The sequence below is a fragment of the Notamacropus eugenii genome, chromosome 2, assembly GCF_028372415.1.
Source record: "Notamacropus eugenii isolate mMacEug1 chromosome 2, mMacEug1.pri_v2, whole genome shotgun sequence".
Taxonomy (NCBI): Eukaryota; Metazoa; Chordata; class Mammalia; order Diprotodontia; family Macropodidae; genus Notamacropus; species Notamacropus eugenii.
In genome coordinates, this window is record NC_092873.1 from 514,699,539 (window position 1) to 514,727,245 (window position 27,707).

The window sequence follows — 27,707 nt, forward strand, 5'->3', positions numbered from 1 at the left end:
AATGAAGGGTTATACTATGTGATCTCTGAGTTCTCTTTCAGTTTTCATGCTGTAGGGACTTAATAACTATCTGGTACTTGGGTGTTTCCATTTTTTTTAATTAAGAAAAAAATTTAAAAACCAAACCTCTGTAACAAATATGGATAGCTAAGCTAAACAAATTCTTACATTGGCTGTGCCCAAAAATATGTCTCGTTCTGCATCTTGAGTCCATTGCCTGTTAGGAAGTGGGTAGCATGCTTCATCATTGGTCCTCTGGAATGTTTATGCTCTTTTTATTGTCTTTATGTTCGTTATATATTCAGATTGTCTCTATATTGTCCATGAGAGACTTGGTCAGATACTTTGCTGAAATCTCAATGAACTGTATCTAGTGTCACTAACCCTGGCAAAAAATGGGCTAGTCTGGCATACCTGGTCTTGATGAAGCTGTCCCGGTTCTTGGTGACCATTGCTTCCTATTCTAGATGTTCTCACCATCTTTTAAATTATATGTTCTAGAATTGTGTCTAGAGTAGAAACCAGACTCACCGTAAACTATAGTTTACAGCTTCTGCCCTCTGCCCTTATTGTAGAAAATCAGGATAATATCTGCCCTTCTCCAGTCCAGTAGCCTCATTCCTTTTCTTGCTTATCTCCCAAAGATTAAGGACAGGTTCAGCAATCACCTAGGCCCATTCAGTCAGTGCCTAGGAATGTATGGAGTTCACTTGGGCCTCATGACTTGGTTGCATTTGGGGCAATGAGGAGTTCTTGCTATCTCTTTGCTTATCTTGAGCATCACCTCCTTGTTGGCCAACTTTTGTTGTGCCCTTTCCAATCCAAAGGTCATCCTCTTCAGTAATGTATATAGAAGCAAGATAGAGATTGAGCATGGGCATTTTGTGGTCACTTTTAATCATCTTGTCCACCCCAAGCCAAGGTCCGATCCCTTCCATGACCTTATTCTTTCCTCCAGTTGTAGTTTTAAAACCCACTTTTGTTGATCTTAGATTCCCTTACCAGTCTCAGTTCACTCTAAACTTTAGCATTACTGACACTATTTTTACTGGACTGTGCTAGGCTGTTATATCTGTTCTCTGTTACATGACCTCACTTCCATCTTTTGTACATTTACTTTTAAAATTTAAATTGTTCAATAAGTCATTTGTGTATCTATATCAGTCTCTGTCAACTCCACATTTTCTAAGCATTCTAGACCCATAAAATTGGAGGTCCTTCTGAGGGACCTCCTTCAAATGGAGGAAACTTTGGAAATCATCTAAGACCTTCATTTTATAGTCAAGAACCTCTGATCTGAGGATCAGAGAAATGACTTCTCTACAGTCACACAGGTGGTAAACATCAAAGGTAAGATTTGAACCTGGGTCATCTGATCCTAGGATCCCAGATCTGAAGCCGGAGGGAACTACAGAGGTCATGTAATCTAACCCTCTTATTTTCTAGATGAGGTTCAGGGAATTGTCCAAGTGACTTGACCAAGGTCACATAGGTGGTGATGATCAGAAGCTGGATTTGAAGCCAGCTCCTCGATTCCAGACCCTGTGCTCTTTCCCTTGTACTTCTCTACTTGTGGGTTGTTGGCACATTATGGGTACCATTATACTCCCATGCCCTGGGGAAAATTTATTCATATCCAACGCCTTTGGTTACCTCTTGCCTTGGGTATGTGCTAGCCACTAAATACAGATAGATTTAAGAACAACCACAAGGAAACTCAGAAGGTAAGAGGGGATGGGATTAGTCTATAAAAAGTATGAGGGACCCAGGGAAAGTGTTGTATAGCCTGTTCTCCAAAACCCAGGATACCATCTAGATGGTGAAATGCACCAGGTCTGGAGTCAGGAAATGTTGTTGTGCAGTCTTTTCAGTCCTGTCTGACTCGGTGACCTCATTAGGGGCTTTCTTGGTAAAGATACTGGAGTACTCTGCCATTTCCTTCTCCAGCTCATTTTACAGATGAGAAACTGAGGCAAATAGTGTTGGGTGATTTGCCCATGGTCACATAGCTAGTAAGTGTCTGAAGCCAGATTTGCACTTAGGTCCTCCTAACTCCAGGGACAATGCTCTATCCACTGTGCCCCCACTATGAGCTGCCCCCACTCCGGGTTTTTAAGGGAAACTGGAGATATCTTTGAGGCTCATACATGCCAAATTCCTGTAAACAAGTAGAATCTCAGAGCCTGATGGGATTATAGAGCAAGGGCCCTTAATGGTCAGTCGTGTTTGGGGCAGTGGAAGAATCCTGGGTTTGGAGATGGAGAGCCTGAGTTCAAATCTTGACTCCATTACTTACAGCTATGTAGCCCCAGGCAACTTTATTCCACTCTTTGAGCCTCAGTTTCCCCATCTGTACAATAGGGCATTACCTAATTTATAGGGGTTGTTGAGAGGGAAATGCTATAGAAATATGATCTATTATTATGATAATATTTATTAATTAATAATACTATTAATTACCATTATCACTGAGTCTAACCTTTTTCCAGATAGAATCATTGTAACCATAGCCAACATTTATATAGTGCACTAAGGTTTCCAAGCACTTTACACAGGCCTAAGTGACTCCCTAATGATCCAAAGTTGACTCGAAGGAAGAAAGGCATCGTCCTCTTGTCCAATAGAATGGGAGATGGGCTGGCCCCTGGGACTGACCATGATGTCAGCAAGTTCAATTCAGCAAACATCTGGGGCCCTGGGGGAGGTTTTGAGTGCAGATAAAGCTCAGTTCTTCTTCCCATGGAGCTTATAGGAGGAAGATAAAATAGACACTAAGCTAAGATGTGTGCATTAGACAGATGTGGATAGACTGCCCTCTGGGGTCTGAGGGAGAAAGGTCATTCATGACCAGGTGAGGAAAATGTATTTGTGTTGGGCCATGGAGGATGGATTTTGTCTTTGTATGCTCAGGGTTTAACACGATGACCAGCACATAGTAGGAACTTAATAAATGCTTATTGACTGATGGGTAGAAGGTCACAGAATCACAGACCTAGGAGTCAAAATGGCCAAGCTATTCTGACTCATCCTTGAAAAAGAATCCCCCTGTCTTTGTTTCAAGACCTCCAGTGAGGGAGAACCCACTTCCTCTCCAGACAGCTCATCCCACTTTGGGGCAACTGTCCTGATTGGAAAACTTCTCCCAACATCGAGCCTCGGTTGGCCTCTTTGTCATTTCTATGCTTTGCTCCTGGTTTTGCCGTGTAGGGTGAACAGAATAGGCAAGATCTCTCTTGCATGTGTCAGTTCTTCAAATATTCAAACACATCCATCCTGTTCCCTGAGAATTCTCTTTTCCAGCCTGAACACTCCTAGTTCTTGTGAGTAATCCTCAAGTGACTCCAAAGGCTCAAGTCCTCCACTCCAGATTATCTTCCTCTGGACACTCTTCATAAATGTCTTTCCCAAAATGTGGTGCCCAGTTCTGGTCGTTCCAGATATGGTCTGACTGAGTCAATGCAACTCAACAAGCATTAATTAAGTGCCTACTCTATGCCAGTACTTGTGCTAGTTGCTGGGGATAAAAAGACAGAAAACAAATAGCTATGTATTCATGTTCACCTCCACTGAGCCAGCCAGAATGCTGAAGGGCAGCCGCCTGGTTACCAGCAAACTCTTAGTTCCAGCCCTTTTCCCTTGTTAGATCTGGAGAGCAGAGACTGCAGCAGGATGGTGCCTGCTGAGAAGACCCGAGTGGAGAGTGTGGAGTTGGTCCTGCCCCCCCATGCCAACCACCAGGGCAACACCTTTGGTGGTCAAATCATGGCATGGATGGAGAATGTGGCCACCATTGCTGCCAGGTGAGGCCTAGCTACATGACCTTCCCTATCTGTCCCTTCCCCCATATTTCCTTGGTGCCATGACCATTGAGTGGGCTTCACTGCCCCATGGCCTTTGCCCCAACGTTGGATTATAGGACAGAACTTGTATAGTTGAACCTTGATATGAAGTATGATCTTCCCCTCCACTGAATTTGACAATTAAGAGCTCACTAGTGTCTTTGAAGAGAGTAGTTTTGGTTGAAGGATGATGTAGCAAACCAGACTGCAGAGAGCTAAGAAGAGAGGAAAGAAAGTGGAGGCATCTGTTGTGATGATATTTCTGAAATTTAGCCACAAAATGGAGGAGGGAGATAGGAAGCAGGGATGGAAAGATAAAGGGTGGGGTTTTTGAGGATAAGGGGAGACATAGCATATTTGTAGACAGTAGGGAAGAAGCCAGTAGACATGAAGAGATTGCAGATAAGAGATTGTAGAATAGGAATGATAAAGGGGGCACTCCGCTGGAGGAGACAGGCTGGAATGAGATTACCTATACAGGTATAGTGGTTTGCTTTGGCAAGGAGAAGAGCCAGCTCTTCATCTGAGACAGATAAAGGAGGACACTGTGGCAGACGGCATCTGGGGGATGAGAAAAGAGGGAGCTCCTTCCAAATGGCTTCAATTTTTTTGTATGTGAAATACGAGGCAAAGTTCTCCCCTGAAAAGGTGGGAGAAGAGGACTATGGGAAGCTTGAGGACAAATGAAGAGGTTTAAAAGAGCCATGATGGGTGGGATGACAAGCTAATTAAGGAGGTATGAAAGCATTGCCTAGTAGCAGTGAGGGCCCATTTGAGGTTATGGTACCTAAATTAGTCAGCATGATTTTGTGATTTTTCTTCAATTTTTTTTACAACATGTAACTAGGAGCAAAGGTGGAAGATGGTGGGTGTGATCCAAGGCTGAGGCTTGGCAGGGCACAATTAGTGATATGGGAAAGTAGTCAAGAACTCGAGAGGAGGGGATGGGGTCAAGATGGGGAAAAGAGGGTAGAGCCACTAGGTAAGCAGCGATGGTCTGAAAGAGAACTGTGGGATTGAGGACTGGAGGTCATGGTGAGGATGAAGAGGTCTTGGTAAGGGAAGGCAGAGGGAGAGGTGGAAAGCCAATAGATTCTGGCCAGATCAGGGGATTTTGGAATTCTTGAACATGGGGATGGTGCTTCTATGGGCGATCGAGCATATGACCATCTTTGTGCATGGTTGAGGTAGAGTGGAGGAGCAGGTCATGAGAAGTGAATAAGTTGAGGAACTAAAAGTTTAGGGTGTTTGAAGAAGCATCACTATGTATATTGAAGCCCCCTCGATGAGAGAAGGGATTGGAGAGGATAGAAAGATTGTGAGCCTGGCACTGAGCTCATTGAGGAAGGAAGGGCAGTTTCTTGGGGGTCTGTAGTGAACAGCTCCAGGATTGTGATTGGACTGTAGATGAGAATTATGTGAAACTCAAAGGAGAAGAGGTTACTGAGTGACAGGTACAGAGTAAGAGTGTGAAAGTGGCCATGGGAACAAGGAGTATTCCAACTCATCTTGATGAGTGAGTTGAGGGAAATGAGTCCAACCCCCTTATTTTAACCGATCATTAAACTGAATCCCAGAAATACAAAGTGATTTGTTCAGGATCACACCAGCATCTTAAGTGTCAAAGCCAGATCCTTAGATGTCAGATCTATACCTCTTCCCTGCATCATGTTCTTCCCTGGAGAACATAAGTTCCTTAAGGGCAGGGACTGTCCAATTCTTTATGTTTGTGCTCCTAACCCAGTGCCTTGTACTCCACAGGTGCCTAATAGATGCTTGCTGAATTGACTGTGGAGGGAGAGAAGGGGTAAAGCTTCCTAGCAGAAAGCTGGAATGATCATAAGAGATTTAGATGTAGAGCTAGAAGAGATATTGGTGTCTACTGAGTACAACCCCCTTTTTTTCAGAAGAGGAAGCTGAGGCACAGAGAGGTTAAGTGATTTACCCTTTAGTAAGTGTCCGAGGTGGGATTTGAACACAGGTCTTCCCAACTCCAAGTGCAGTGTTCTTTCCACTGTGCCATATTGTATCCCCATGAGCTGAGATTTGAAGGATGGTTAGGATTGCAATGGAACTTGATATTCTAGGCAGAAGAAACAGCCTAACCTCAGGAATAAAGGTGGGAATAAGATTGAGCTGGGGCAGGGGGACTGGGAGCCAAGGTCCCCAACAGACAATCCTCACCCTAACTGCTCCCTCCTCTTCCCTGCTGTGTCTACCTAAGCCTTTGCTACCCTTCTCTTCCCCATTCCCCACCCCCAACTCCCACTCTGCTCTGGGAGGACATAGTCAACCACTCAGCTGGGACATACCCAGAGGGCCTGGTGGGTGATGGGCAACTGGGTCAGGTCTGGCCAGGTTTTGATATTATGTCTTCCCCCGAGTACCTCAGCCGCCTGTGCCCAGCCCATCCCACCCTGAAGACAATCGAGATGTTCCAGTTTCGAGGCCCATCCAAGGTTGGGGACAGGCTGGTACTCAAGGCCATTGTCAACAATGCCTTCAAGAACAGGTGAGACTGGACCCTTCAAGGGATAGGAGTACAATGGGATGGATGTATATGTGTTGGGGAGGGGAGAGCGGAAATGAACCATGAAACGAAAATGAAAAACTGTAAAAGCTGACTCCACAGAAATTCATAGACTGTGACAACTTAGCCTCTAAGAGTGAGGGAGGGAATGAAAACAGGGGATGTCAGAGCTGGGAGGGACCTTAGAACAGGTGTAAGAAACTCTAGAGATTATCTACCCCAATGTCATAATTTTAGAGATAGTGACAGTGATAATAAAGCCAGCATTCATGCAGCATGTGAAGGTTTCCCAGTGGAATTCTAGTAACAAAAGCCAGGCAGCTGAGGGATGTCTTAGGGCCTGCCTAAGAAGGAGGGCAGGGCTTTATCTTTCTACCTGGCATGTCTCTGCAGCATGGAGGTGGGGGTGTGCGTGGAAGCTTACCGTCCAGAGATGGAGTCTAGCCCACGGCACCTCAACAGTGCCTTCATGACCTTTGTGGTGTTGGATGGAGATGACCAGCCTATAACCCTGCCCTGGATTCAGCCACAAGGCAAGGTGAGCCATTCCCTTCAATCTGAGAATCATTTACTAAGCTTTCCCTATGTGCCTTGTACTAGGCTAGGCACTGGGAGAACAAAGACCAAAAAAGCAAATTGTCCCTCCCCAGGGGGATCTTGCATCCTCTTGGCAGCAGTGTACTAGATACTGTCACTTGAACTAAGTTTTGCCATGGGTGACTGTATGCTGATAATGAGACCAAGAATGTGGGTCAATCCCTCATGGGACAGTTAAGGCTCCTCCATCCTGTGGCTACCTTAGGAACCTCTGGTCAGCTTTTCCATATAGGACTCCACCAAGGGGGACAAGATAAGGGAGTGAATGGCTTAGTGATGGAGGGGATGGTTTTGTGGGGAAGAGGATGGTTTGGTTGAGGAGAGGATGGCTTGATGGAGGAGTGGAGGGCTTGCTGAGGCTCCATCCCTTCTGCTGGGAGTAATAGCTTGCTGTGTACTCCTTGGATGGGGTGGACTGGACCATTTGTAGTCTGCAAAGTTCTTTACTGTCTGTGGTCTGACTTGGGAGGGAGAAACAGTGTGAGACAAGGTAGGGGACAGTAAGAATGAAAGGGAGATTTGCTCTTCATCTCCCACCCCAAGGTATTTCAGAAGGGAGACTGACTTTTATTATTTGGGGGCCAGGAAGCTTGTGTGGAAGCTGTGGCCCTTTCAGGGTGAGGGGATAACCTAACTAGCCCTAACTGAACATGGCCCATCCAATCTGTCCTGACGGTGCCCTTGCCATTCTCTCTGGGTACTTGGGAGCCTAGCTGATTGTCCATCAAGACTTATCTCTGTTTTTCTCCCTCCCTCAGGAAGGTGAGCGTCGGTATAGGGAGGCAAGCGCTAGAAAGAAGATGAGACTGGACAGGTGAGAGAAGGCATGAGGCAGGCCCAGAAGGGCTTTAAAATCACTGCTTTTGGGGGGTTGGGGGCCACAACCCCCTCTTGCCATCCCCATACTCTTGCTTCCATAGTAGCTCCCTGATCCAGATTCAGCTGGCTATGTGGGCTCACTGGGTGCTGAGGGGATGAGTCTTGGGCTTTGAGACTTCATCAGCGTCATCCCACTGATTACCTTATTTCCCAGAGCTCCTACACACATCCCCTGGGAAAGTCCCTTCTCCCCTTGGAGCCTCCATTCCCTCATCTGTGAAATGGGGCTAATAACACCACTGGTATTAACCACCCAGCTTGTCACAAAGATCAGAAAAGATAACGACTGTAAAGCACTTTGCAAACCTTAAAGCAACTATGTGAATGGCAACGGCTACAGCTTGACATTGTTCTTTCTTGGGTTCATCTCTAGCTACTCATCTTCTTTATTAGAATGTAAATTTCTGGGTCAGGACTTCCCTGGAGAATGTAAGTGGGTACAGATGGTTTCATTCTTTGACTTTCTGTCCCCAGTGTTTAGCACAGGGCCTGGCACATAGTAGGCACTCAATAATGCTGGTTAATGACATTCCATGCACAGTTGGAATTCCCTCTCCTGGCAGTAGGTCTTTTCCCTTTTACTTTGCTTCAGGCCACTGTATTAGTCAGTTAAACTGTGTTTAGCTATGTTAAACTATACAAAAATGATGGTTTGAAAGAGCAGGTCCTCCTTCACGGATGCTCATCACAGCTTGTTGATCCCTTGGTAGATTGTGATTTCATTCAGTTCAACAAGCACCTGTTTTAAACACCTACTGTGTGCAAGGTGCTGGTGATACAAAGACATAAAGGAAGGCATCCCAGCTCTCCAAGAGCTTCTCTGTTATTTATTGGGGAGGGTACAGATAGAGATCAAGAAATACAAACTCAATAAAAAATAAGTGGCAGAAAGAGAATGCTGACACCCAAAGGAGGTGAAATCAGGGAGAGCTGCATGTAGAAGGCGGCCCTTGAGCTGAGCCTTGAAGGAAGCCAGGAGGCTCCAAGAGGCAGGTTAGGAAAGGGAGTGTGCCAGGCATGGGACCGAGGAGACAGATGCCATGCCATGCTATACCTGGGGAATGGTTCACTTGAACTGTACAGTGCTTTCAAGGGGATGATGGGATGTGAGCCTTAAAAGATGAGTGGGTATAGGACTGCTTGTTTTATACTCCAAACTGAGGATTTGCTGTTTGATTGTAGCAGTAATAAGGAGCCATTGTGTGTGTGTGTTCATCCTTCGTTGCCAAAGAAGACCATGCGATCAGAGAAATGATGACATGACTTGCACTTGACTTTGTTTTGAGTGAGGGAGGCCGTACAGGTCACCACCCTCACTTCTCCTCCAGAGCCATCTGAATCCAGTGGCCAGATATTCATCAGGAGGACTGGAGATGACCCAGGATGAGGCAATTGGGGTTAAGTGACTTGCTCAAGGTTACACAGCTAGTGAGTGTCAAGTGTCTGAGGTGAGATTTGAGCTCAGGTCCTCCTGACTCCTGCACTGGTGCTCTATCCACTGCACCACCTAGGAGCCATTAAAGACTCTTGAGGAGGAGAAGATTAGAGGGAGGTCTGTGCTTTAGGAATAAGGCAGCTGAGTGGAGGAAGGTTGGAAGAGGAGAGAGGGGCAGCAGGAAACCTCTAAGGGAATGACTGAGATGCTCTAGGCAGGGGTTGATGAGGGCTCAACCAAGGGGGACAACCTCAGGAGGAAAGAGAAGACAGCTTTGAAAAATGTTGCCTAGATAAAATTGACAGAAGTTGGCAAGTGACTAGATCCAGGGAATGGGTATGAGTGTGGATTGTATCCTGTAACGTTCTGAATGAGGACATTAGAAGGTGGGATGGGTTGGGGGGCCCTTGCTGGGCCTTTCTCCTTCCTGCTCTCACAGTTCAGAGGACAGGACGTTACCAGAGGTCACTGGGGTACAAGACAGAAAAGGCTAAAGAGCAGAAGAGGAGTCTGGGGTCCTATGGGGTCAGATAGAGATAAAGCTTTTATGCAGTGCCTGCTGGGTGCCAGCCACTGTTCTAAACTCTGAGGATAAAAATATCAGCCAGTCCCCTCAAGGAGCTTCCATCCCATCCTAGTGGAAAAGACAGCCTAAAAAGTGGCAGCTGGAAGGTAGGGCAAAGGTAGGTGCTTCTCTCTGGAGATGTCCAGAAAGCGCTGTGCATGCCTGGTTCTGTTCAATGAGACCAAAGCTGATCTCTCAGAGACCAGGGTGGTCCCAAGAGCAGAACGCAAGACTCTGGGGGAAGATGGTGGTGATGAAGACCTGAGTGTGGGTGCTATGAATGAGAAAGGGGAATGAGGAGCCATAGTCAGATTCAGAGTGAGAGAGGGAAGAATTGTAAAGGGATTCGTGGGGGAGGTGATGTGCTCAGTTTCCTGAGTACAAGAGAGGCTGTTCCAGGGTTCCTTCAAATGCAGCCTCAGGGGCAGATAGGTGGCGCACAGGTTCTGGAATCAGGAGAACCTGACTTCAAATGCAGCCTCAGATACTTACTAGCTGTGTGACCCTGGGCAAGTCACTTAACCCTGATTACCTCTAGGAAGGAAGGAAGGAAGAAAGGAAGGCAGGAAGGCAGGAAGGCAGGAAGGCAGGAAGGAAGGAAGGAAGGAAGGAAGGAAGGAAGGCAGGAAGGAACGAAGGAACGAAGGAACGAAGGAACAGATCACCTTCAGCCCTGAGTGCTGCCTCTGGGCTTGGGCCATGGGTAATGCGAACTGTGATGGAGTTAGAGTCAGAGGGCATGATTTTGAATTTCAATTCTACCATTTACTAAACTGTGACTTTGAACAAACCCCTTGCTTTTTTTGGACCTCAGTTTCTTGATCTGCCAAATGAGGGAGCTGAATTCAATGATACCTAAGAGGCTGCCCAGCTCTAAATCTTGGCCCCCAAGGTCCTTGCTCTGCCCACCCTCCACCCCTCCAGCCTGCATCTTGAGAACATGATCATGTTTGGTCTTGTTTCATGGGCTTGCTGAGAGGAGGGGGGCCTCTCCATCTCCTGCTCCCCAAAGGACTCAGCCCTGGGCTGAGGGTACAGGGAGTAGGCACTTCATAATATACACCTCCCTGCTCTTCCCAGAAAGTACATCGTGTCCTGTAAGCAGACTGAGGTCCCACTCTCTGTCCCCTGGGACCCAAGTAACCAGGTAAGTCCAGTTCAGCCCCAGGAGACCCTTGGGGAGACTGTAGACCAGACCTCTGATAGGTCTGCAGGGTGCTTGTGGGGGGAGGGACTAAAGGCATGGATGGAGAAAGAGAGACCCATGGTCCACCTGCCCATGGTCCTCCTGGCCTGGCTCCTGACGTGGTGAGGTCCGTGCCACTGGAGGTTTCCAGCAGAGGTTAGATGACCCCTTAGGTGCTGTCAGAGAACTGGCCTGCTGCACGGGGCGTGTCCCTTCTCAGTCTGGGATGCAAAGCACCCCCTCTTCCTGCTCTCCTTCCTCCTTCACCACCTGGCCCCAAACCCCCATTCCAGCCTTATTACTCATTACTGCCCATAAATGCCAACATCCTGTTAGATTTGGCCTGTGGAACTATAGTTCTTAACATTTCCCGTCTCCACACCTTTGCATCAGCTGTCCCTCGTGCCTGGCATACACTCCCTCACCTTTGCCTCTCAGAATTCCCAATCCCTTCAAAGCTAGGCTCAAGGGCTGACTTCGACGCTTTCTTCCTCCCCCTCCCCAGCTGCTAGTGCCCCCCTTGCCTTGATATTTTTGTGCCTGTTTTGTTTCTGTCTCTATGTGTGTGTCATTTCCATTGACAGGATGCAAAATTCCTGAGGGAAGGCTTTGTTTTGCTTTTATTGCCTGGCACACAGTAGGAGTTTAATAACTGCTTATTTATCAGTCTTTCTGTTAATGATTATTCTGTGGCTGCCTAGGAAGCTGTTACATTAATCCTCATGTTTGGAGGATTCCCATAATCCTACCTCCAGCCAGGCCAGGGTGGGGGGGACGAGAGGGTGGGCAGGGAGCTCTCACCCCTTCCCTTCCTCCCATCCCTTAACTCCATGGAGACTCTTCTCACCCCTCTGAGGCCAGAAGCAGGGGTGCTGGGGTCCCCAGTCCTTGGCCCACAGACAGGGTAAGTTGGCTCAGCTAAATGCTGTTCAGTCTGGGTTTGGCCCACGTGGCTGTTTCCTCCCCACCTGGATCCTAGCATGTTGATATTCCTGATTTTTCCTTCTGTCCAGGTATATCTGAGCTACAACAATGTCTCCTCGCTGAAGATGCTCATGGCCAGGGATGCCTGGGTCCTTACCTCAGAAATCAATAAGGTAGCTGGCTTCTCTTCCTGAGCTATATCTTGAAGTCTGTGTGTGTGTGTGTGTGTCTGTGTGTGCGCGCGTATACTGTGCATATGTGATGATGTGTGGGTACATGTGGGTATATGCACATGCACCTTTGTGTGGAGGTCTCCTTAGAGACATCTGGCAACTAATCCTCCCTCCCCCAGGCTGATTTGTGGGCTGTATATTGGTCTGTGCTGTGTAATGCACTAATGTAATATACGGAAACATCCCATACAATGTGGCCCTGTCCAAGTGACTAGTGAGCATTTCTTCTGAAAAAGATCTGAGGGCTTTAGTGCTCAGTAGAAGTCACCAGTCCAACATGGTGGCCAAGAATGCTAGCGCAATCTTAGGCTGCTTTAAGTAAAGCATTAGGGGCTGGGCTAAGGTGATGTTAGCTCCTCTGTCTGCTTCCCTGAGTACTGTGTTCAGTTCTGGGGTCCATGACATAGAAAGGATATTGAACGGCTCAGGGCCAAGAGGGCAGGATTCAAGAGTTGGAGACGGGATGCCATTTTGTTGTGTTGCCATGGTTTGCCTTCATTCTCTGTTCCCTCCCTCAGATCAAACTCTACACATTGGAGGATGACAAATTCCTGTCCTTCCATATGGAGATGACCGTCCACACAGACACAACTCAGGCCTTTCTCCTCCTCTCAGACCTGGGCCGCAGGCCTGAGTGGGACAAGCACTACCAGTGAGCCCTGACTGGTGGTGGGGTGAGGGAGGAGAGATGCTATTGGAGCAGGGAACCATGTTGATTAGATCCTTATGTTGCACTTTGGCTTCTCCATTCAACTCAACAAAAATTTGTTAAGCTTCCCCCCTGGCTCTTAGGGCCAATCCTACAGCTAAGTAACTCAGTGTATAGAGCACTAGACTTGGAGTCAGAAAGACCTGACTTCAATTTCTGACTCAGACACTTGCTAGCTGTGTGACCTAGGGCAAATTACTGAACCTCTCCCATCCTCAGTTTCTTAGTCCGTTAAAAGAAGCTAATCCTAGCCATTATCATGGTTGCCAGGGTTGCCATTATCATACATAAAACACCTTGTGAATTTGAAAGCATTATCTGAAGGCTGGACATTGTGATCCTAAGGATCCAATGAGAGATTATACTATTTGACTGAAGCAAACTTTAAGATGCTGACATTATTTCAGATTCAAATTTTCCTGTTCTTGAGACCAAGGGTAGAGTGGACAGGGTATAGTGAAAGATACTGTTCCTTGTCAACTTTAGTGGTGAGCTGGAGATCCTGGGTTTGAATCTTGGCTCTGTCTTATTTACTGTGGGACTTTAGAAAAGTCCCTGCTCCTCTCTGGGCTTCAGTTTCCTTATGGGCAAAATGAGGAGGCTGAACCAGGGCAGAGGAGTGGAGAGTAAGAAGATAGACTGAGTTAGACTCCACTGTCCTTTCTTCTGATGGGCTCTAGGTGGGGCCTGGGGGTGGGGGGGAGGGAGGGAGAGAGGGAAGAGGCAGGGATGACTCCCAAGCTTACCAACATGGGAAGATGCTAGAGACATCCAGAGAAGCAGGGGTGGGTTTCACTGGGAAGGCAATGAGCTCAATTTTAGGGATGCCACTGGGGTTGGGATGTCAGACATTTAGGTGGAGATGCCCAGCAGGCAGTGGGACTGGAATTCAGAGTGAAGATTAAAAGGTCTTTCAACAATCGCTTAGATCATAGACTCACAACTGGAAGTGACTTTAGAGACCATCAAATCTATTTATTGTTGTTCAATTATTTCAGTCACATCCAAGTCTTCGTGACTCCATTTTAGGGGGGTTTTCTTGGCAAAGATACTGGAGCAATTTGCCAGTTCCTTCTCCAGCCCATTTTACAGATGATGAAACTGAGGCAAACAGGATGAAGTGACTTGCCCAGGGTCACACAGCTAGTAAGTGTCTGAGGCTGGATTTGAACTCAGGAAGACGAGGCTTCCTGATTCTCAGCCCGGTGCACTAACCACTGCATCACACAGCTGCTGCACCCCCCCCCCCCACTCACATACACACCCTACCCCACAACAATTCTAATCTCCTGTTCTCCGAGGAACAAACTAAGTCTTGAAAGGAGAAGTGATTTTTCTAAGATTATAGAGAAACAAAATCCCCAGCTCAGAATTTGAACACTGGTCCTCTTACTCCAAATTCAGTTTCCTTTTTCCTTTTCTGAACAGGCTCTTGATGTGTTTCTCAAGGCTGAATGACAAGTAGGAATCAGAACAGAGAAAGGAGGGGTGAGGTTGGGGAGGGAGGCACAGGAGCTAAGAGGAATTCCCAGATGGGGAGCCAGCAAACCCAAGGCAGCCCTTCCCTTGGAAGGGAGAGGGTAGCGTCCAGGATCCGGGGAATGTGGCCTTAGAAGAAATCGACCCAATCCAGTGGAGACCCCACCACACTGTGAGGAGAGACAAGGAGGTACAGGGAACTCACTGTACCCCCAGGCTGGTCACTGCTCTCCTGGGGACTCAATTTTCCCATCTGTACAAAGAAGAGGTGATCTCTAAGACCCCTCCCAGCTCTGATATAACCCTGTTCTCAGGCCCCTCCCTACCTTGACCTTCCCTGTTCCAAGACCCTTCTCAGCTCTGATGAATATACTCTGTGAGTCTATGGTTCTTTGAGGTCTCTCGCCAGCTCGCCCCGCTTGCAGAGTGTGTGTGAGGGGCTATAGTCTCTCGTGAATGTTGTTTCTCGTGAATAATAGATGGGGAAATGAAATATTCAGTGCCAGGCAGCCCAGGCCAGCCCAGGGTGCGGAGCGGCGAGGCTGGGAATCGATCCTGCCTTCCCTAGCAGCTCAGATGTCTCCCCCGTGGCTCCCCCCACTCACGGCCCATGTTCTCCTGGCAGGCGCGTGGAGCTGGTGCAGCAGGTGGACGAGGACGACGCCATCTACCATGTCATCAGCCCTGTGCTCGGAGGAGCCGAAAGCAAACCCCAGGATTTCGTGATCCTGGCATCAAGGAGGAAGCCGTGCGACGGCGGGTGAGCGTCGGGTGGCCGCGGGGAGCCGCGGGGCTGGACAGCTCCTGCCTCAGCATCCCAGACCGAGAGTGGCTGGAAGGAGGAGCCCAGCCCCGAGTTCTCTCCGAGGCAGGAGGTGCAAAGGCATCTTTCCGGCCTCGGTGTTTGTCTTCAGATTGTAAAATCAGAGAAGGGGCGGGACCCGGAGACACAAAGGGCCAGTGGCACCACACACGAAGAGATCGTCCTGGGAGGCCCCTTCCCTTAGAACAAGCCTGTTGTCTTTACTGATGGGGAAACGAGGGTTAGAGAAGTTCCATCACTTACTCAGAGGCGAGAGCCAGTAAGGGGAGGGGGAGAGGGGGACCCTGGAAGCCTTGTCTTCTTGACTGGAAGTCCAGCATGAGGTCCAGTTACGCCTTGTGGTCTGACAGGGGATGGCAGGGCCGGGAGGGGCCTGAGAACAGGGGATGTCAGGGCCGGGAGGGCCCTGAGAACAGGAGATGGCAGGCCTGGGAGGGGCCTTTCCAGATTTCCCCAGATGTTCACTCTGTCCCCTTAAAATCCCTTTGGTTTACTTCGCATATTTATGTTTGTACATGTTATATCCTCTTCCTTTTTGTCTTTGTGTTTCCATTAAATCCTGGCTTTTCTGCTTCTTTTGTCGTGTGATTCTGGGCAAGTCACTCGCCGGGACTGGGCCCCAGGTGAGAGTTAATGATGAACTAAATGACCTCTTACTGTGTCTTCTAGCTCTAGATTCTATTATTTTCATATTAACTAATTTTTTTCTTTAAAGAAATTTTAATAACTAATTTGGGGGTGAATTAGCAAATAGACTAAGAAAACGAATTGCCAAGTCGAACTGTCCCTAGTGTAATGGGGCAATCTCCATTTCTCCAATCTCCAGGGAGAGCGGGTCCTGGGAGTCTGCACAGGTGGCCCCTGTGGATGTCTCGCCAGCTGGACACTGGAGGTGTGTGTCGATGGAGGCCGGAGGGTCCAGCTCTCTGCTTAAGAGCATGAATAAGGCTCTAGGCTTAGAACTACAAGGCCCCTCCAAGGCGACTTTGTTGGACTTCCCCTCATTTTAGAGATGAAGACCCCCCAGATGAAGTGACCCACCAGGGTCACATGGGCTCATAAATGGATCTTGAGCCCAGGTTCTCAGATACCAGGGTTCCTTCGCATTGTGGCCCACTGCATCACAGTGGCTGTGTGACCTTGGGCAGGAGGGTTGTTCCTTACTATTTTTCAGGTTATGAAATGAAAAGGTTCCAGACCATGTCCCATGAATCAGGTGCCCCAGGAGGAAAAACTGAAATGCCAAATAGGGGGTGTCTTCCCTGGGGTGAGACTGCCCTGGGCTCCTGAGCCTGACAGAAAGTGGGAAGCTTTCTCTTCCTGTGCATTGTTCTCCATATCACCTTCCTCTGCTTCTGTTCTAGGGAGCCCTATGTCATTGCCCTAAGGTCAGTCACCCTGCCCACGTACCCCGAGATGCCTGAGTACACTAGGGGTGAGAACCTCTGCTCTGGCTTCTGTCTCTGGAGGGAGGGAGATCAACAGACCAAGGTAAGGACCAGGTGCCCCTGTATTTTGCGACTGGCTCCTCCCCTCCCCAGACCTTCTCTTCCCCACCCCACGCTGAAAAGATTTTTTTTCATTTAATTTTATTTCCAGTTCCAAATTCTCTCCTTCTCCTAACTCTTCTTCCACCTAGAGAGGAGGCAAGAAATACAAAACTCATTATATATATAGGACGTCATACAAAACAAATTTCTACCACGTTGCAAATAGTGTAGGAGGAAAATGAGTGAAGAATGAGGAGAAAAGCCTACATTCCTCAAGCGGTTTACCCCTGCTATCTCCCCTGAGCCTCTTTATAACTCAGTGAGGCTGTACCCCATTTTACAGATGGAGAAACTGAGGCCATACAGCTAGTAAGTGGCAAAGTTAGGATTTCAATACGGAAGGTTTTTCATCCTATTTTATTGTTATCTTTTGTTTTTGTATCACCTGTTATTTGCCAGTTTACCTCATCTAGAGAACCATTTTCTAGAACAAAGAATAAAAGTGCCATTTAGTTTCTCTGTTCCTCAGTTTCCTCATCTATAAAATAAGGATAATTATAGTATTTACCTTACAGGGAGAAACAAATGAGATAAACCTTAAAGTACTAAGTCCATGTTTAAAAAAAGAGAGAGAAAACCAGTAAAACCAACCACCAGGTGAGGGCAGTGTGTCCACAGAGGCTCATTTGAGCAAGAATCCTCTGGATGGGAGGGCCCATGGCAGTTACTGGAGAGCCCCAGCTACATAGCCTTCCAGCTTGGCTTGGGGTCCAACTTTACCTCTTAACTGACTGTATGACCTTAAGTGAATCACTTGATCTCTCTGAGACTCAGTTTCCTCTTCTGTAAAATCACTTACCACTTGGTGGGGAATTTGGAGAGGGGCTTCCCCATCAGGTATGGGCTAAACTAAACCCACTGAGCTCTAACTTCTGAGATAATGGTCTCTCCTCTTCCTCCCTCCCAAGGTTGCTGTGAAGATCAGGTGAGACCATGACTGTGAACAGTGATTATAAATCATTGGGTTCCCTGATAATGTGAGGGACTAGCATTTGTGGTCAAAGATGGGGTTTTTACTTTTAGGTCCCCAGTTCTGACTCTCCATGCATCATGTATCTATGTCCCCATAGCTCATAGACACTCAGCACAGATTGGATGGCCCTCTTGTGTAGTAGGGATGAGCAGAGAGCATAAGACCATGCATTTAGACCTGGAAGGGGCTTTAAAGGTCTGACACTTCCATTTTACAGATGAGGAAACTGAGGCCCACTGAGTTAAGTGACTTGCCAAGTTTCACACAGGTGTTAAGCATCAGAGGTGGTGTGTGAATGTGGTCCTGTGACTCTAAAGTGAGTTTTCTTTCCACAGCACCACTCTGCTTGGTCTTGCCAACTGCAGGGGGTTAGTAAAGAATGGAGGAGCTTGCCAGGATTCAGTCCCTCCCTTCCCAGCTGTAGCTGAGAAGGCCCCAGACCTGGGCCCCCAGTTATCCCCTTGTGCTATCTAATGGCCCCCCTTCTGCAAAAGGCCTTTCCTGATGCCTCTTACTGGCTGCCCCTTCCCTCTGCTAATTCACCCTATGTATTTTATTGGGTTGTAGTTTTTTACATGCATGTCTTTTAGGATGTCATCTCCTTGAGAACAGGGACTGTTTTTGCCTTTTTTTGTATCCATAGTGTGGTGCCTGGCATACCGTAGATGCTTAATAAATACTTGTTGACTTGACTTGATCCAGCCCTGCCTCCCTTGCCATCCTTTCCAGGTATCCTACTACAACCAGGCTACTACCAGTTTCTTGAACTATGTGACAACCAATGTGGCAGGGCTGTCATCTGAATTCATCACCACCTGCAAGGCCTGTGAGCAGTTTCTCCTGGACAACAAGAGTGAGCTGGCCCTCAGCCTCCAAAACCTTTAGCACCTTCTCTCTGGCCTGCCCAGCACCCTCACTGCTGTTCAGTGACTCCTCAGGCTCATTCTGTCCTCTCCTACTCCATACCACCCCTTGGAGCACAAGGCTCAGTGGAGTGGAAGAGGGTAGGTCCCACCTGGCTAGTGAAGACTGGTCCTCCAATGATACCTCCTCCTGGGCTGTGCCCTGAGCCAGGCCATGGAGGTAGCTCATTACTCCAGGATTGGCTCTCCTGGCTCACCCTTTTCTGACCTCTCTGATTTTGTCTGTGGCTCAGGCCATTAGCAAGGCTGTGCCCAGTGGGGAACTGCGTAGTTTTGGGATCTCCTAGCAGCATTGGGGCCCCAGCCTACAGACTTGCTCTCCACGTGGAAGAAAACAGATGGTCAGCTCCCCCATCCACTTCCCACCAGCCCCAGTGGTATCTAAGTAGGTAGGTGTGTAGCAGCCTTGTCAAACTCACAGTTGGGCCAGAGACCCTGGCAACATGAGGAACGACAACAGCAAGCTGGACAGAGGGGCTCCAGATCCTTCAAAGGCAGGACCTGAGCATAGTCAGGTCTGTTTCAGGACTGCTCAATGGGCCTCCAGGGAGAACACAAAAGGGCAGGTCCCACTACCCAGAAGTTCCCGAGAGCAGGGCTATGCCAAGATGCCTTGGGATGACTTAGGGAGGAGGGAGGGAGCAGACAATAGGGTGGCTTGGGAAGAGCTGCCAGTGCCATCCCTTATCAGTGGTCCATTCCCTTTAGATCAGTCATCTGGATCTGCACTATAAAGACCAGGGAAGATGTAAATACAGTTGTTAATTTGTAAACCACAATAAATGGCCACCTCTTCTCTAGGCTTGGGTCTGTCTCTTCACATACCATCCTCCTGTGCTCCTCCCCAGCCCACACCTGCTGAGATCAGGCTGCTAGGGGAGGTGGAGGCCAAGGTGGGATGAGAATAGACTGGGAGGTTAGATCATCCCAGGATCTCTGAACTGGAAGAGACTTCAGAGCCCATCTGGTCCAACCCATCTTTGGATGAGAATTCCCTCCCACACTCTCCTGAGAAGTCATCCCTAGCCTCTATGGGAGGATCTCCAGGGAAGGGTGACCCATCACATCTCAAGGCCCTTCATTCCATCTCCGGGCAGCTCTGATTCTCTGGAGGTTTTTTATTCCTGATGCCAAAGTGAATGTTTTCTCTCTTTGGCTCCTTCCCATTGCTCCTGGTTCGTAGTAGGAGCTTAATAAATGCTTACTGACTGACATCCCTTAAATATGCTTCTTTGTAACTCCAACGCTTGCTTCTTTTTTCTGTCCTCTGGGGCCAAGCAAAGAAAACTCAATCCCTCTTCCAAATCTTGTTGCTTAGACATTTCACTCATGTCCAACTCTCTGTGATCCCATTTGGGGTTTTCCGTTACCTTCTCCAGCTCATTTTACATATGAGGAAACTGAGGCAAACACAGGTAAGTGACTTACCCAGGGTCACACAGCTAGTAAATGTCTGAGGCCAGATTTGAACTCAGGAGAATGGGTCTTCCAGACTCCAGGTTTGTTGCTCTATGAACTGTGGCACCACCTAGTTGCCTCTTCCAAATGACAGGTACTTGGATACTTGACAGAGCTCATGTTCTCCCTGTGTCTTCCTTACTTCAGGATAGGTACCCTCAGTTCTTTCAGTTGGCAAATATTGTACAGTAGATAGTGTTAATCCAAGAGTCAAGAAGACCTGAGTTCAAATGTGACCTCACACTAATCTTTCTACCTTTAATTTCCTTATTGATAAAATTATTTAATTATATAATTTATAAAATTTGTGTTTTTAATGGTAGCATTACCTTATGTTTATCATGAGGTTCAGATAATACATAAGGGCAGCCAGCCAACAAAAATTTATTAAGCTCTTATTATATGCCTGGTGTTAAGGATAAACATACAAGCAAAAGGAGAGATAGTCTGTGGTCTCAAGGAATCTACATCATATTTGGAAAGATAACACGTTAAAGGAAGTTGAAAAGGGGGATGGGAGAAGAGAAGGTACCCAGCACATGGCAGAGTAGAATGGAGAAATTCAGAAGAGTGTGATCAGGTGAGAAAAGTGAAGCAATATGCAAACCTGAAAGTGATGTATGAATTCTAATTATTAACAGACTCAAGGTCCTTCACCAACTTAAAGCCTTCCTGTGGACGCTGTCCTATTTATCAAAGTCCTTCCAAAATGGTGGAGCTCAGAACTGAACACCAAATGTGGTCTGACCAGGGCAGAGGAGAGTAATTCATATCCCTTCTTTGACTGATGCTTCAGAAGATCAAGGGATTCACCCAAGATAAATGGCTTATGACCGCCATCTGAGGGAGGCTGAAGGATTATTTCTATTTTGCATGTGGGGAAACTGAGTCCCTAAGAGGAGATCTACTTGCCCAAGGTCACACAGCATGTTTGTGGCCGTGCTGGAAAGAGAACCCAGGGGTTCTGCCTCCTGAGCCAGTGGTACTTGCCACTACACCGAAGGTTCTTCACTTGCGCTTTATGGATCCCCAGATGGTCTATGCACAGATTCCAAGATTATATATGAACTTGGGGCTGAGAGCTGCCCTTACCTGCTGCTCCTAATGCTTTTGCTCTTCTATTGTCTTAGATGTTGAGCATCAGCTTCTCATCTCCCAGGGCTTGGCAAGTTGTCTGTCCAGGTGGTATGCTAAGTTTAGCCAGTGGGACCCACCATCACTGGTGGTACCTCTCTGCCCTTCTGTCTCCCTCACCCCAAGTCTGCCAGGCTCAGCACAGGGGGAGGGGGTCAAAAAGGGACTATTCTTCTAGCCTGGGTCCGTGATGGATGTGTAAGTTCAGGTGATTTTTAGATAAAATTGTATACTCATAGGACCCCAGAATATCACCTCAGATCCAGACTAGTGCAATGATGTGTCCCGTCTTTCCCTACCCTGATCAGTCCTCACGGTGATCTTCCTAAATCACCAATCTGGCCATGTCATATTCCTATTCAATAAGCTCCAGTAGCTTCCGATGTCCTCCAGGATAAAAGAAAACCCTCTGTTTGGCTTTGAAAGACCTTCCTAACTTGGCCCCTTCCCACCTTTCCAGTCCTGTACTTTATAGTCCTCTTCTACCCAGGGACAAAGCTGCTGCTTCTTGCATGAGGCCCTCCATCTCCAGACTCCAGCTATTTTCCCTGGCTGTGTCCCATGCCTGTTATTCTCCCCCCTGGAGATCTTGGTCTCCTGGTTTGAACCTCAGTTATAGTCCCACCTTCTACAAGAAGCCTCTCTCAATTTCATACCAGCGCTTTCCCTTTGAGATCAACTCCAACTTAACCTGTCTATATCTTGTTTGTGTTGGCTGTTTCCATGTTGTCTTCCCCCATTATATTGCGAGCTCCTTGAGGGAAGTGAATGTTCTCACCTTTCTTTGTATCCCTGGCACTTAAAATAGTGCCTGGCATGTAGGAGCTTAGATGCTTATTGACTGACCTTGGAGGGCATCTTGTCTGACCTTTATCTAAATAAGAACCCTCTCTATGACATCTCTGAGGAGTGACTACCTAACCTCTTTTGGAAGGTCTCCAGGGAGGGGGATCCTACTATCTCTTGAGAGACCCCCCTCTCCCTTTTGGGGCCATTTTCATGGTTAGGGAGTTCTTCCTGACATTGCTCCTAAGTTCTCTCTGCAACATTCCTCATTGTGCCTGGTTTTGCCCCCGGGGCCAAGTAGAGCAAATCTAATCCCTCTTTTCCATGACAACCTTTCAAATAATAGAAGTCATGTTCCAACCCTTTACCTATTCCTTACCCCCCATCCCAGCCTTCTCAAGGCTTTAACATCCCCAATGCCTTCAGTCACATGATGTGACGGTCTCAAGTCCTCACCCCATCCTAGCCCACTTGCTCCGGTAAAATGACATTCGATTCAATTCAATCCAGTCCAACACACAGATAGACACAACCCATAGAGAGGGTTCATTTACAGGAGTAAAGAGAAGCATAAAAAGGTAAACATGAATGAACAGTCACAAAGTTAAACTGCTTACATTCTTATATGGGAAGGTGATACCTGTAGCTCTTTAGAAGTCTGTCATCATTTGGGAGTCAGAGGTGATCTAATTAGAGGATCGGGAATTGATTTTGTTATGTTTTGATGATCTTAAAAGAATAGAAAGAGAGACGAAGAGGAATATACTAGGTACAGGGGAAGGGAGATGAAGAATGGGGGAAACTATCTCATATGAATGAGATGTACAAATATATGTCTATATAAAAGTCTATGCATGTCTATATACAACAAGGAGGAAGGAGAAACAAGAGGGAAAAGGGTTAAGGGAAGAGGGAGGAAAGAAGAGAGAAGGTATATTAAGGAAGAAGCAAAACAAGTTTTTAAAGAGGGAGAAACAAAGAGAAGGAAAAGTATAAGAGAATAAGATGGAGGGAAATACACAATTAGTAAGCATAAATGTAAATGGTATGAACTCACCCACAAAATGGAAGAGAATAGCAGAATGACTTAGAAATTAGAATCCAGTAACATATCTTATCATACTAGAAACAGAAAAATATACACAGAGGTAAAAATAGGGGGTTAAAACAGAATCTATTATACTTCAGTTTTAGATTAGAAAAAACAGGAGTTACAGTCATGATCTCAGACAAAGCAGCAACAAAAATAGACCTAATTTCAAGAAATAAACAGAGAAATTACATTTTACTGAGAGGCACCATAGACCATGACTGCAATTAATTGCAATAATGCAATACTAAATATATATGCACCTACAGGCATAGCATCTAAATTCTTAAAGGAAAAATTAATCTAGTCACAGGGGAAAATAGACAATAAAACCATAATAGTGATTAGATAAATCTAACCAAAAAATAGGCAAAAGATAAATGAAGCATCTGAATGAAATTTTACAAAAATTAGATATAGAGAATAAAGAATACTGAATGGGAAATACTGGAGAATATTGGATAGGAAGCAAACCTATTCTCAGCTATTCATGACACCTTCACAAAAAATTGACCATATACTAAGGCATAGAAACCTCACTAACAAATGCAGAAAAGTAGAAATACCAAATGTATCTTGTACCGTAACGCAATAAAATTAGGTTGAATAAAGGACTCATGAAGAAATTTAAAACTAATTGCAAGTTTAATAACTCATTCCTAAAGAATAAATAGGTCAGTGTTTCCGCTTCCAGGTGCAATGCATGCTAGAGCCCTCCCCAAAGACCTTATAAACACTGACTGGATTTCATTTCCATTTCTCCATCTGGCAGTAGTCTCCTCACTTCCCCCTCCCCACACACCCACCCTTCAGCTGCTTTAGTCGAAAACTCCTTTCCTTACAAAGATACCTTTGTCTCAAGAACATGGCAAATCACCTGAAGTTCATTGCCAGGACTATGATGGTGCAGGAAGGGAATATGAAAGGTGTATACAGGACCTTGAACAGAATTCTTACTGTGGATGGACTCATTGATGACATCAAGCAGCAGAGATACTATGAGAAACCATGTTGCTGATGACAGAGGGAGAGGTGTGAGATTTGTTGGCGCATCTACAACATGGAAATGGCATGAAAAATTAACTTCTTGATGCGCAAGAATCAGTTGGATCCATGGCAAGGCTGCTGAAGCCAGTGGGGATAGAGACCCAGTGTGAAAACTCCCTAATAGGCAATAGCTATGTCTCCACAGGTTTATTCTAAGATCCTAACAATGGTAGCATTTGCTTCCCTCTTTTCTCAGCCCTAGTTTCTCTTGCCATCTTTTCAGTCCCAATACATTCAGAAATATGAATACATCATTAAATGTTCTTCCTTGCCACCATGTCTCCTTGATGAATGGAAAACCCCACAGGACTGTGTCTTTGCCATTCCGCAGAAACTGGGAGTCAGAGACTTCAAAAATGAATGAGTGGAATATAACACTTTTGTTCCATTCCTTGACCCCTAATAGTTCCCAGTAAGGAAAACTAAGGACTACAGATAAGAAAGGTCCCCTAGTATTGTTTTAAAAGTCATCTCTTTTCTTTCCTGAGTAATTTCCTAAAATGAAGAAGGGTAAGGCTCATGTAAGTGTAATAAATTCTACTTCTGAAGCACCCCCCAAAGATTAAGTGGGTCAAAGGATAAAGTATGGAAACAATAATTTCATTAAAGATAATGACAACATTGAGAAAGCATACCAAAGTTTTTGCAATGCAAGCAAAGTAGTACTTAGAGGGAATACGTACACATACACATATAGAGTATATGTATATATACATACACGCACATACATATACCTATACATATGTAAACAAACACATATATGTATGTATATGTACATATATGCATGTATGTATATACATACACACACACCTCTATCAATTAAAAAGGAAAGAAGGAAGAACAATAGACAAATTAGATATAACTAAAAAAAACTTGAAAACAAAACTGTTAAAACCCAATTAAACACCAAAGTAGAAATTCTGAAAATCAAAGAAGAAATTAACAGAATTGAAGGTAATCCCCCCCCTTAATAAACAGAACTCAGATTTTTTTTGGGGGGGGGGGGAACACAATAAAAATAGTTGTCATAAGTTAACTTGATTTTACAAAGAAAGTAGAAAACAAAGTTGCCAATATCCAAAAAGAAAAAGATGAATTCATAACCAATGGAAAAGAAATAAAGTATTAGGATCAATTTCACTAACTACATGTCGATAAAACTGCTAATCTACATTAAATGGATGAATATTTACACAAATAAGTTGCCCAGGTTAACAGAATAAAAAGTAGGATACTTTAATAACACTGCCTTAGAAAAAAGAAATTGAACAAATCATAAATTGTCTTAAAGAAAAAAAGACCAAGACTAGATGCATTTACAAGTGAATGCTACCAAATATTTAAAGGACAATTTATTCAAATACTAAATACACTGATAGAAAAAAATAGGTAAAGAATGGATCTTACCAAATTCTTTTTAGAACACAAATATAGTCTTGATACCTAAATCAAGGAGAATCAAAACGGAAAGAAAACTACAGACTAACTTCCCTAATGAATATTGATACAAAAATTTAAATACTATATTAGCAAAGAGACTGTAATAACACATTACAAAGATCATACACTCTGACCAGGCTGGATCTATACTAGGAATGCAGAGCTGGTTCTATCAGGAAAAACCATAACTACATTTGATTATGTTAATAATAAAACAATAAAAATTGTATAATTATATCAAGAGGTATAGAAAAGGCTTTCGACAAGATACAACTCTTCTTCCTACTTAAAAACTACAACCAACCTCCCTCCCACCTGAAAGCATAAGAATAAATGATGCTTTCCTTAAACTGGTAAGTAGTCTGTATCTAAAACCAAAAGTCAACATTATCTGTAATAGGGACAGAAGCATTTCCAATAAGACCATGGGCAAAGCAAGGATGTCCATCATCAACTAATGTTCAGTATGGGGCTAGTTAAAATAATAAGACAAAAACAAAGAAATGCAGGAATAAACATAGACAAAGAATACACAACATAATTGCTTTCATATGATATGATAGTTTACTTAGATAACTCCAGAGGGTCAACTAAAAAACTGTGTGAAATAACTAACAACTTCCACAAAGTTGAAGAATATAAAACCCACAGAAATCATGAGTATTTCTGTAAATTACCAACAAAATCTAGCAGGAAAAGATAGAAAGAGAAATAACATTTAAATAAGTACAGATGGACCAAAACATTTGGAAGCTTACTGCTGAGACACATACAGGAACCATATGAACATAATTACCAAATACTATTTATACAAATAAAGACAGACCTAATGGGCAGCTGAGCCAACATAAAAGTGATAATACTACCTAAATTAATTTACTTATTGAGTGCTATGTCAGTCAAGATTACGTTCTAGAACTATAAAAGAATACAACTGATCTGGAGGAACAAAAGGTCAAGAGTATCAAGGAAATTAATGAAAAAAAGTGGGAAGGTGACTGAGCATTGTTGTTCAGTCATCCAGTCATGCCTTACTCTTCATGACTCTGTATGGGGTTTTCTTGGCAAAGATATTTTGCTATTCCTACTCCAGTGGATTAGGCAAACAGAGGTTAAGTGACTTACCCAGTGTCACATAGATAGTGAGTATCTGAAGTCAAATTTCAAGTCTTCTTGACTCTAGGTCCGGAGCTCATCCACTGAGACACCTAGACACCTGGTGTTACCACATCTCAAACTATACTTTTCCTTCTGTAAAATACATTTTTATTTACTTCATTAAATATTCATTAAAATTCTTTTTGAGTTCCAAATTCCCTCCCTCCCTCCTGCCACTTTGACTATCTTAATAACAAAAGCAATAAAAATAAAATAACATCAAGAAATGCAGAAAAAGGTATTGACAAGACACATGTATTCCTGCTTAAAAAAAAGACAGAAAGCATAAGAATAATGGTACCTCCCCTAAAATGATTGTCTCTATTTAAAAAGAAGAGCCAAAGTTATCTGTAATGGGAATAGAAAAGGCAAGCAATATGACTTTGAAACATACATATGAAGTCATACAAAACATATTTCCACATTAGCCATATTGCAAAAGAAAGCATGCATACACACAAACACACACACTAGTAGAGAAATTTTTTTAAAAAGTATTTTTCAATCAACATCCAGAGTTCATGAATTCTCTTTCAGGAGGTAGATAGTATGTCATCATGGGTTCCTTGGAATTGTCTTAGGTAATTGTCTTGATAAGAGTAGCTAAGTTTTTCACAGTTGATCATCATTACAATATTGTAGCTACTGTGCACACAGTTCTTTCTCCTGGCTCTGCTCACTTCGTTTTGCATCAGCTCATATAAATATTCCCAGCTTTTTTCTGGAAACTGTCCTACTCTTCATTTCTTCTATATTATATCACAATCATATACTACAATTTATTCAGTCATTCCTCAATTGATGAGTGTCACCTCAGTTTCCAATCTTTTGTCACTACAAAAAGTTATAAGTATTTTTGTACAAATAGGTCCTTAGATCTAAATCTGCATTACAAAGATGTTGTCATCAAAATAATTTGGTACTAGGCAAGAAATAAGTTGATCAGTAG

At 45.1% G+C, this 27,707-nt stretch overlaps 1 protein-coding gene and 1 pseudogene across 12 annotated transcripts in view; both read left to right on the forward strand.

Annotated features, from left to right (window-relative positions):
• The window catches only part of ACOT11 (acyl-CoA thioesterase 11), an 85,281-nt gene extending 65,836 nt beyond the window's left edge, over positions 1-19,445 (forward strand). For 6 of the 12 annotated variants that reach the window (XM_072649559.1, XM_072649560.1, XM_072649555.1 and 3 more), the window contains 12 exons: positions 3,644-3,800; positions 6,232-6,351; positions 6,763-6,907; positions 7,725-7,780; positions 10,926-10,992; positions 12,045-12,128; positions 12,707-12,840; positions 15,002-15,136; positions 15,799-15,822; positions 16,026-16,091; positions 16,564-16,690; positions 18,452-19,445. In XM_072649559.1, the coding sequence (XP_072505660.1) occupies positions 3,644-3,800; positions 6,232-6,351; positions 6,763-6,907; positions 7,725-7,780; positions 10,926-10,992; positions 12,045-12,128; positions 12,707-12,840; positions 15,002-15,136; positions 15,799-15,822; positions 16,026-16,091; positions 16,564-16,690; positions 18,452-18,607 (1,271 nt within the window). In that variant the 3' untranslated portion in view covers positions 18,608-19,445. Of the gene's footprint in view, positions 1-3,643; positions 3,801-6,231; positions 6,352-6,762; positions 6,908-7,724; positions 7,781-10,925; positions 10,993-12,044; positions 12,129-12,706; positions 12,841-15,001; positions 15,823-16,025; positions 16,092-16,563; positions 16,691-18,451 lie in introns of those variants that run through there. The other 6 variants (XM_072649562.1, XM_072649556.1, XR_011975837.1 and 3 more) reach the window with 5 other exon arrangements.
• A 108-nt stretch (positions 19,446-19,553) lies between these two features.
• On the forward strand, positions 19,554-26,608 carry LOC140530187 (small ribosomal subunit protein bS21m-like; annotated as a pseudogene).
• The last annotated feature ends 1,099 nt before the right edge of the window (positions 26,609-27,707 follow it).